At 40.1% G+C, this 10991-nt stretch overlaps 1 protein-coding gene across 1 annotated transcript in view; it reads left to right on the top strand.

The window, feature by feature from the left end:
• Nucleotides 1-5: 5 nt before the first annotated feature.
• LOC111325821 (transient receptor potential cation channel subfamily A member 1 homolog) overlaps nucleotides 6-10991 on the top strand; it is a 19594-nt gene continuing 8608 nt past the window's right edge. The window contains exons 1-12 of the mRNA XM_022929735.2: nucleotides 6-310; nucleotides 1795-1960; nucleotides 2530-3017; nucleotides 4030-4213; nucleotides 4744-5068; nucleotides 6147-6330; nucleotides 6551-6658; nucleotides 7120-7208; nucleotides 7824-7970; nucleotides 9394-9505; nucleotides 10201-10337; nucleotides 10820-10935. Coding sequence (XP_022785470.2) covers nucleotides 107-310; nucleotides 1795-1960; nucleotides 2530-3017; nucleotides 4030-4213; nucleotides 4744-5068; nucleotides 6147-6330; nucleotides 6551-6658; nucleotides 7120-7208; nucleotides 7824-7970; nucleotides 9394-9505; nucleotides 10201-10337; nucleotides 10820-10935 — 2260 coding nt within the window. The 5' untranslated portion in view covers nucleotides 6-106. The remainder of the gene's footprint in view (nucleotides 311-1794; nucleotides 1961-2529; nucleotides 3018-4029; nucleotides 4214-4743; nucleotides 5069-6146; nucleotides 6331-6550; nucleotides 6659-7119; nucleotides 7209-7823; nucleotides 7971-9393; nucleotides 9506-10200; nucleotides 10338-10819; nucleotides 10936-10991) is intronic.

Here is a 10991-nt window from a genome sequence, read left to right as displayed (position 1 = left end):
TCCGAGAGGGATAAACATGGTTGGTCATGAGTTATGTATGCCGGCGAAAAAAAGAGAGATTGCATGTTTCGATCTTGTGCTCAAAGAAACAAATTGAAAACTGAAGATGGAATCTAAAAGAGACTTAAAGGCAGGAAGCGTTTTGCTGACGCCATTACTCGGGTTAACATCGCGAAAAAGCGAGAACGATGCTTCGAACGCGCTTCATAATTCCATGCCGTCGATTTGCTATCTTCCTTCGCGATCGTCGAAGAATTTGTTGGGGCTGGAAAGAGAGAGCGTTGAAAATGCCACGGTATCACTTCATCAGGTAAGCGAAGCAAAAGGCAATCGAATGGTCTAACAATTGGATGTAAAAGTTAAAAAAAGTTATGTTTGCCTAAACTTACTAATTATGAACTTTTACACATAAACCAGCCTCAGAGTAATGTTGTTTTTTTCTTTCTTAATTTTTTAGTCATAGGTATTTTTCGCTCATTTTGTTAATAACTGTTTTCAAGACAGATGAAAAATTTTACAGAAATATCTCGAGATAAACAGAGGCACTATACTTTACCAAAAATGTAATCAACTCTTCGACTGTAAAAAATTATAATGCAACGCGTAGGTGTATATCAATTAATTCCGAATCGATAGAAATTACTTACTTAACATAAATAGTATTAGCAACCTTTGCGGGAGTCTTGCAGGCAAATTTTTTTTAGCGATTAAGAAATATTGATGGGAAGGCTGGAAATTTTTGGAAATCGAAATAATAGTTGTATTACTGTTTTGACGGTCACAATTGAAATGCCAACGAAAATTGTTGTCAAAATTGTTCCCGCCCTGATTAAGCTTTTAGTGCAAGCAGATGACAATTGCTAAGATATCGAGCACGAATTTGACGGGATGTAGGACTCTTGATGCACTACCATTTGCATCATTAGTCAGAAGCCCACCAGAGAATCTGGGAAAGATATCCAGGAAAGTAGTTGTCTTTCCAAAATAATGCTTTGGGTGACTTATGAAAATCTTGTGTGAAAACCTGCAAAATAATGCTAATTTTATGACAGTATGTTTTAAGAGACATAATTTACCTGTGATTGGTAGTTGTTAAGATTCACGAAGAGTTGCACAGGTGTCTTTAATTGTTTCACTACAGATTACCTTGTTGGTTAATTGCCGCTCTAGGGTCAGGTGGAAATATTACAGAGAAAGAACCTTGAGCCCTGTGATTTCATTAATAATTCTCCTTACTGTCTGCCACATGATTCTTGTGACATCAGTTCTGAGAATATGGTATTGGATCAACGAATAATCCCCTAATTGATATTGCTCAGGACTTTTTTCTCATCACTGTTTTGCTTGACATTGTATTGGTAGTGTAATGAGAAATTCTGTTTTGGTCACTCATGGAAGTTAAAGGATCATGGAGGTGTATTCTTGACATGAGAATCACATGATACCAGACAAACAATGGTTCATTTTCAATCCCAGGTCCATACATCATTGAAATCAGCCCTGAGGTTTTCAACTTTCTTTTATTAACTACAAATTTCATGACCAGGCCAGGCAAAATATTTGTCCATGGCAAGCATTTTTTTTAATCCTCAACAGAAGGCTGAGGGTGTTGTCCTTGGTTGATATTCTCTCTGATTTTCAAGGAAATATATATATAGCAGTTAGAAGGGAGAATTCCTGCTAAGATCTTTGGAATAAAAAAGTTAAAGATTAAAAAAATGTGGCAGAACCTCGAGCATTAATTTATTGTCATGGATTACTACTGATTTTGATGCAATTTTTATTTTTTCAAAGGCTGCTCGTGATGGTAAACGGGAACTTGTAGAAAGACGGCTTGAAAAATTGGGCAAAGGAAACAAGAGGATAAACAAAAAAGACCAGGATAACACAACGGCACTACATTATGCTGTCCGCTACAATCACCTTCACATCGTGAAGTTGTTAATGGAATATGGGGCAGGTAAGAGAAACAGTTTGCTCTAACCAAGGCTAAAACTCAAAATGCCAGCTTTAGAAACTTTTCACAGTGGCCTATTAACATTTATCAACTCTGTTGATAAAACCAAATTACATTGTAATGCCCCTTGCTGACACAACATCAAAGTTTTTATTTGGAACAATTTCAGGGGTCTCCATTTCATCACAATTTTCTCAGCTTCCTCTGCCAGCCCAATGCAGTTTTTTGACACAGACTAGTTTTAGTGATCTCTCTAATAGGTGATCACTAAGAAAAAGAAATGCCGTATAGGGAGCACTGTGGAATAACAGCTAACACCCTGCCAGGAAATGTTTAGTAAATGCACCATGCTTGGGGCTTTTCCTGGTGAGCAAGATTACTAGTTAAATTTTAAGGCTGTGTCAGTTGTGTTCCTGCATGCAGCAGGCAGTTAGTTCTTTATTTTTTGCAAATAAATCTCAATAATAGGAAGATAAGGGTCTCTGCTCAACCTGCACTCTTTTGAGTCTTCCTTGTACATGCTTGCAAAAAGATGTAGCTCTACCCCATGTCATGATAATCTCTTATTTTAGATGTTGAAGCAAAAGGAGAAGATGATGCGACACCCCTTCACTACGCAGCCAGATTCCGACCAGTCCCCAGAGTGAGTGGAGGTACTCCTCGACCAACACCCCAAGTTACACCTAGCCCTAGTATGGAGAACATGAGTGACATCGGCTTGGCTCTGAAGAAAGACAACAAGAAAAAGGATGGAGGCAATGGTAGCCTCAACAAAGGTACAAAGGACAGATTGCTGGGATCATTGAGTAAACACAAGGAGACACTAGGAAATAAACTGTTTAGCAAAGATCATTTGACTGTAGAAAAAAAGAACTCCTTACCAAGAGATTTGCCAAGTGTACCTCTTGGGGTAGAGACCATGATTTCATATTTACTGTCAAGGAAGGCCAATGTAAATGCACGAGATGGCTATGGTTCCACTCCATTGCATTATGCTGTCGCCAAAGGTAATCCGGAAGCAGTTGAGGAGTTATTGGCAGACCCAGGCATTGATATTGAGGTAAGGAAACACTTCATGTATGTTTATGATTTAGCTGTGCATAGGGCATTATCTACTGTTAAAAGTGGATTAACAGAAAAGAGTGATTTTGCCACAAAGGCTTCATTCTGTAGGCAATCTGATTGGCAATAGTGCGGTAGTATTGACCCATGAAGTGAAGTGTTGTTTAGAATAGGGAAACTATTTGGAGCCACGTGAAGTTGTTTTCAGATTACTCCCACCTTTGCTAATCTTTTTTGTTACTTGAGTCATCTGGTGTCCACGCAGTCAGGCTCGGGTGAAGCCATGACAGAGGCAGTCTGTCAAAAGGTCAATACAATGGTCATGTCAAATGGAAGCAACAACTGTGTAAATATCTCACTCCACCAAACAGCTTCTGAATATTGTGCCAAATTACTCATTTCAAGAGTGACCTAGATTTTTTGTTTGTTTGTTTTTATAATCCCTTCCACTCTAAAAACCTCAGTATGCATATTCTCCATACTGTTCTCTATGTATTTCCTCAAAGTGCTGACAAGGAGAATTTGTCCAACAATCAAGAGTTCCTTTAGTTGGTGATCATTTCCTTTATTCCCCTTACTAGAATGTTTGACTTAGGGGTGATATTGTAAGGAGAAATTAGATGCGGGTCACTCGTAGGGTTCAAAGGCTTAAAATGATAGCTTCAGAGGGCAAAGCAATCACCTTGAAGGCTTTGCCAAAACATGCAAAGAAATGATCAAAACAGTGATATGTGAGAAACTCCTTAGAAATGAGACTGCGTGTGGTATGAAGTTTATGAGCACAAATATGCAATCAATTATCATCCTCTGACATGAACCAATCAGAACAAATAGATTCCATGTTCCATAGATCAAGATGAATTTATGTGTTTTAAAATGATAAAAAGCAAAATGTTGTGAACGTTGACGTCATCTGTGTGTCTTTCCTCCTATAGAGCACAATTACGAACCAATCAAAATACGTTTATAGCTCAGCTTATTGTATAATTTATGGTGTTGAAATATTCAAGGCAAAAGATAAGACGATGATGACTCCCCTGCATGTGGCATCCAGCCAAGGATCCCTCGCTGTTGCCAAATGTCTGATCAATGCTGGGGCTGATTTGAGAAGCTTGGACGAAGAGCAGATGACACCTTTGCATTTCGCGTGTATGGAAGGGAGTCTTGAAGTTGCAAAATTGTTGTTTGAGACAGGTAAGTGTAATAAAAAAGTCAAGTCAGAATGTTTATTACATGGTTCAGAGTGGAACTGTTATCTGCAACATTGACTGGTGCGTGGATAGCATGACCGGAAGTCGTTATTAGAATAAGCAAGGCTGTGCTCTAGTAGCGCCCAGTGGCCCTTGGCGCCTTACTTTTGCTCTTGGGCGACTCGGAAATTTTAGTTTTTTTCATACAAAGCATATGCTGGGCACCCTGGATTTCACAGTTTCAGAGCACTGGGCTCCATTCAGTTTTCCTTAGAGCACAGCCTTGATAAGGAAAGAGTTTTTTGTCAATCGAGTGATAAAACGCGTTCAGTTTTATGAAACCTAGGTTAACTCCCACTCTTACCTGTAAGTCGCCATCTTGTGCGTCGGTCTAGTCATATGATTGGTTAATTTGTATCACGTGGTAAAAAAAAAAATCCTGTAACCTGATTAGCTACTCCCCGTTATGCCCTTGTAGTCTACTATGGCCTTCAGATTAGTGGTGACTTGTATTTTTTTAATCAATCATACAAGCTGGGGAGAAAGGTGGATGGGCCTTGGTATCCAAAATGGTCACAGATCAGGACCGGGAAGAACAAACGGCTCTTCATCTTGCTGTGGAGGACGGCGATCTGAACTTGGCGAAGCTCTGCCTGGACAAGGGAGCAAACGTGAACGCACATAAGATGAATATGAGTTCTCCACTGCACCTGGCCGCTACAGGGGGAGACTTAAACATCGTCAAGATGTTGATAGAACATGATGCGAACATAGAAGCGAAGAATTCCTCACAGGAGACTCCCCTGCATAGAGCAGCCCTGTTCAACAGGGTGGATATTGTGGATTATCTTCTGAGCAGGTGCTGTCAGTGAAACAGCGTGGGCAACCGGCTATGACAACAAAATTTAAAATTTTTTTTTTCTCCCGTAACTGCACCCTTGTTATTCCAGTGGTACTCCCAGAAAGTCTCTATAGATAAGAACTCTTTCTCTTTGGCCATCGTAGCTTGATAAGAAATAGCACACAAACTGCAGTTACAAACATGACAGTAAAACGCATGTTGGAAAACAAGATTAGTAAACTTTACTTGACGTTTCGTATGTTTCGACATACATCTTCAGAAGTGACAGTTAATAATACACGTGGCGATTAAGTTTAAATTTAAGATAAGTAACCAATTAACAAAACAACGAACAAAAGTTGAGAAGGTAAAAAAACAAAATTTGTATATAGAAAGATGCAAACTAATACAGATAAAGCTTATCGCAGCTGACATTATCATTTAGAGTAGGTTTAAGTGCTTGAATTCATAGAGTCTCCTTTATCTTGCAATGAATATCAGAACGACCTTTTGTTAATATCTGAAATGAGACCACTTTGAGATATTTTTGGCGAAGTCCATCGCGCAATTTAGAAATATCGGCGATGAAAGAAAATTGACGTTAGCGCGCGGGCAGAGCTCTGGCAGAACTTTTCGTGCACCACACATCCGGAGTTCCGCGCGAGTTTTTTGACACGCGCGACAGACTTCATCTAAAAAGAGAGACTGCTCTTCGTCTACCCTATTTCAGACCAAAACATGTCATTTATCACATCCATTTTCAGACCAGGTTTTGAACGTTTTACTTGATTCGTGATCCATTACGCTTCGCACGAGCTTAGGTAAGCTTCCTACCAGCTCTGCAGTCAAAGAACCCACCAGAGAAATTCAACTCGAGTGATCAATTTTGGTTACTTGTCCTTCTCTGCTTTCCATTTAGAGCTAAGTGTTATACTTTTAGTGTTTCCCTTGTAAACCAGACTCAATGAAAGACCTCAATATCCAAAATCTAAGCTCATTTTTAGACCAAAATTGGTTCAAAAGTAATTTCCTCAACTAAACCTCGTGTATTTTATAATTAGGAAATACATATATTCACGGAAATTTCTGTTTGTAGAGGTGCTTTCATTGAATGTCGAGACAAGGATAAAGATACACCTTTGCTGATAGCGGCGAGTAAGAATCACTCGGAAACGATGAAAAGGTTGTTGAATCATGGTGCAGATATCGGAGCAAAAGACAGTAACGATGAAACTCCAATTTACAGAGCGGCTTCTGAAGGATGTATTGAGGCACTTGAAGTAAGATATTTTGCATAGCAAGTAGTATAATGGGGCACTATGGTACACAGCAGATCAAAGAAAGGGACTATGTACCAAATGGAACGAATAAACCAATCATAGGGCGATTTGGTTTAACGCTATCTTATTGTCACTGCAATAATCCTCTTCTCTGATTATGTTTCGTGACTTTGCTTTGTTTGTTGTTTTGTAAGCTCATCGCTTGTGTGTTGTCTTACAGTTTCTTCTCAAGGATCGCAAAGGCAAAACTCTGGTTGAGGAGTACGACAAGTACGAGAACACACCCCTGCATGTAGCTGCCAAAAAGGGTTACGTTAGGATTGTCCAAGTAAGTTAAACTGTCAGTGCACATTTTGATTAATTAAAAAAAGGTACGATAGCCAATCAGAACAGAGTGAAATCACACAAGGAGCCACTGACAGCTTAAAGGTGAGATAAGAAAATAACAAAAACCGCGGGAAAACAGGACTGACCAAGTCATTGGCGGGAAAACGGGACTGACCAAATCATTGGCGGGAAAACGGGACTGACCAAATCATCGGCTAGAAAACGGGATTGACCAAGCCATTGACGTAAGCTCTGCATGTGGTTGGTTGAGATGTTGGCGAAAATTTTCTCGGCCAATCACGTTCACATAGCGAAGTAAGGGGAAAACCGTACGGAAACGATCCTCCCGAATCCTGGGTTACACTGAAGTGTCTGTGAGAAAGATGTTCGAATTTGGTTTGAAATTTTTAATTCATTGCTAGGGGATGAATTCATGTGTCATTTGCGTATTTCCCTTTTTAGCTTCTGCTCGATAATGGTTGTTGTATTGACAGTAAGAATGACGGGTCGTTAACACCGCTCCACCTAGCAGCAAAATTTGGACGAATAAGGTAAAAGTGAAAACAGTAATGTGCTCTTGAAACTACAAATTTTTTTGTTCATGCTGTCAAAAAAGAACATTTTCGAATCTACATCTTCCAAAGGATTTCTTAACGGATTATAAATTCATTTCATATGAGATAAAAGATTCGACCATGGATTTCGCCATTTTGAAATCAACTCAGTTACTCGACTTCACACTCAAAACTACAACGCACTGTTTACAAACATGTGCTACTCTGGTTATCACAAAGGAATCTTTATTTGAGGCGGGAATGCGTCCTTTTACACCGTCACATGGTTTTAGACAGATCACTAATCAGTGGAAAAAAGAGGATAGAGAATTTGCTGCGTGATACTTTGGTGGCCAGGTTGTTCAACAAGTTTTAAAATGGCAGCGTTCATAGAGAAGTTGTAAGAATATCTGAAAACAACTTACAAAGGGTTTGTTCGCCATTTGGAATTTCACAGCGCGTTGTGTATTAATTTCTTACATACTTTCTGAGGGCAGAGGTAAAAGAATCATCAAGGTTTCTGGAACCGTGCTGTAATGTGTAGATCGTTTATTTTGTAACTGTATGTCGAATAGGAAATTGCCATGCCATAAACTCAGTTATTTTTCGTAGAACTGTGTGTGCACTTCTAAGGAGAGATATGTCAATCATTAACGATGAAGATGATGCCTCGAATACTCCACTGCACTTGGCTGCATTGCACGGATATGACAAGGTGGCTAAGGAACTGATTGATAGAGGAGCCGCTATTGATGCCAGGTGATTAAATACTCTGATCTCTTTGCTTTCCTTTGTGAAACTAATAAGTGGGCACTAAGGTAAAGGATTTTATTTAGAACCAGAAGGGTCAAAACAGGTTTTTAAAAATCGTTACACCAGGCGTGAGGTCAAATTTTGATCATAGTGGTGATGCACAGCAGCGCTAATGAAAAGATGTATTGACAATCTTCGCGATCTGCTTCGCCCAAATCAATTTGATTCAGCCTTGTTTAAATACGCGGTGATTTTAGGTCGTTGAGATTTGTTCTAAGTTTGGTTGTGCCACAGTCAATACCCTATACTGGCAAATGAGACCCAACAGAATCTCTAAGTTTAGATGCAACTCTTAGTTGCCAAAATTGAACAAAATTTTGAAAAGAGGTAGAGCTCTCTAAACGTGGTTGCATTATTGCAAGTTATTGTATTTCTTGGTTGAAAAAAGCGCAATGCTTCGTGGTAAACTTTGAATGTCTGTATCTGTCTAGGCCAATTGACTTGTCTCCCCCCCCCCCCCCATGGTAAATTTTTTTCTGTCTTGAGATATTTTCATTTTGTTCGTCAGTAGGCCATGAAAGATTTTAAGGGTTTTCTTAAGTACGCGCAGTCTGAAATTGGTCCAATAGATTTCTGTCAACTATGCAACCAAAACAAATGCTAAACTTAAACGAATGGCGGTTCTGTTATCCGAGGGAAACTGTGTTTGGAGACACTTTTTTTTATAGTTTCCCTGATTGTAATCAGTCGTTGTGATTACTTTTCGAGCGTTAGCCCTTCGTCCGAACTCTGGCGAAGGGCTAACGCTCGAAACGTCACCTTTTAAACTCTTTACGTTGTGATTACTTAGCTTGGTACACTGAATCGAAGTAGTAGACATCTATATTTATACAGGATAGCCCCTTCAGTGTAATAAACACTGGGATCAACGGGGGTCCTGTTAACCACCCATCCCACCCCAGGGGAGGACATCCATCACACAGTAATCTCGTGCATGGAAAATTAGCGTCTCCTGCCCCTAACCCTGCAGGAGACGGGACCTCCATTTATTCGTCCCTATCCGAGAAGACTAGAATATCTAACCATTTCTTGATGTTATAGAAAGGTAGCATATTCTTTAATAGTATTTCTGAAACTTTCACCTCCCATTTTTGTAAAAACTAAAATTAACATATTGACAACATTTAAACAACCTGAGGAAGACCAGCAAAACTGGTCGAAACGTCGGTTTTAAAGATATTTTAACCTCGAAACGATTAAAAAAATTTTAGTTTTTAGCATATTCTCAATTATTTTAAGACCCTGAGTGTTGGTCCGGCCGGGGCTCGAACCCTCGACCTCCCGCACAACAGTCCAGCGCTCTATCCATTGAGCCAACCGGGAGGCGGTTAGCTCAATGGATAGAGTCCTTCTCTCATTTCACACACAGGAACGCCAATCTTTGGACTCCGCTGGATTGCGCAGCAGCTAAAGGCTGGGTAGACGCAGCGACTGTACTGTTAGATGAGAACTGTCCTGTGGACCCGACGGACAAGGCCAAGGTAAGGAAGTTTTGACGTGTGATTGTTTTCTACCTGATTTTATTTTCGGTCTAAGACTACATGTGGCTACAAATTTAGCACAATTTTTATAGCGTTGAAAAGAACTAGAGGTTGCCTAATGACGTTAGAAGGTATTTGTTTAGATTTGCAGATCACACCTATTTTGATAGCTCTGCGAGGAAGGTTTTTTTTTCCGTATTTAAAATTAGGCATCGGCGAGATTAAAATTCTTTTGAGTTGTTTATTGTCTTTTATAGTGTCGCAACAAGAACCGAAAACAAAATGTGCTTGTGGTCTTCAACCAGAAATCACAATAGGAGAGAACTCAAGTATGCATCGAGTGAGAATGTCGAATAGTAAGATACTCCAAAAAAAACAACAACTATAAGAAACACCGAGAAACATCGCGTCAGAATCGGGTCAAGATCGGAAATCTAATGTTACTTACCATCACTCTCAATCGCTCACTCACTCACTCATTCATTCATCCTCGTAACATAGTGGCTTCGCCTCCTATAATGTAGCAGGCAGTAGCCGCAAACATTGCAGTTCTGAAATGACTGTAATGTTTCATTGTTGTTGGTAGTGCTTGATCATTAGTGCTATCACTGTGGCGTTTCCACGTACCTAGTTGATGGAACACAAACCTGTCTCGAGGAACGAGTAATGTTTGGTTGTGTGCTTGTCTTCCACAGACCACCCCTCTTCACCTAGCGGCACGTGAAGGTCACGTGGAGATGGTTAAACTACTGTTGTCGAGGAAGGCCAACATCACATTAACAGACAGCGCTGGGCTGAACTGTCTGGATATGGCTATCGAGAATAATCACAAGTAAGCATCAGCGTCCCGTGTCTGATACAAATGCGTGATAATTCGGAGCGAGATTACCATAAATTGTTTTGAACCTCTTTGCCTGAGAAGGAATCGCTCCTGTTTTGCGAGACCAATCGCGCAGCTAAATGCAGAAAAAGGAAGGAATCCTGAATTATTGTCGTCTACACTCAATTGAAATTGATATTATTGTACTCGTATTGCTACGCAAAAGCCTTTGTTTTATGAAATCCTCGAGCCTTCATAGAAGGTGTTCTTTCTAGCAAATAAGAGCTAAATATTTCGAGTGAGTATTGAAGCGATCACAGCAGTAGGTCGAGAGGAGTTTAGAAGAAATTTGATAGTTTTGCACACTCTCCTCCGGCCCTAGTACACTTGTACCTCGTTCTGATTTAGCGGCTTCAACCCTTGCTCGCTAAAATACGCTAGCTGCTAGCTGGCGATTTAAAACACCGTTTATAAGTCGTCTCTGTTGCTCCTAGGGAAGTGGCACTTGTTATTATCCGGCACAAAGATTGGAAACAGGCCATGCGCAATCGGACCAAAGATGGCACAACCATTAACACGCCGATGCGGAAGCTTATAAAGAAATTGCCTGGTGAGTGATTCGGCCTTAACGTTTTTGTTTTTGCAGGGGAACGGCTAAAACATGTT

This window comes from Stylophora pistillata, chromosome 8 (genome assembly GCF_964205215.1).
Source record: "Stylophora pistillata chromosome 8, jaStyPist1.2, whole genome shotgun sequence".
In the NCBI taxonomy this organism is placed as follows: domain Eukaryota; kingdom Metazoa; phylum Cnidaria; class Anthozoa; order Scleractinia; family Pocilloporidae; genus Stylophora; species Stylophora pistillata.
This window is presented reverse-complemented; position numbering and strand designations above follow the sequence as displayed.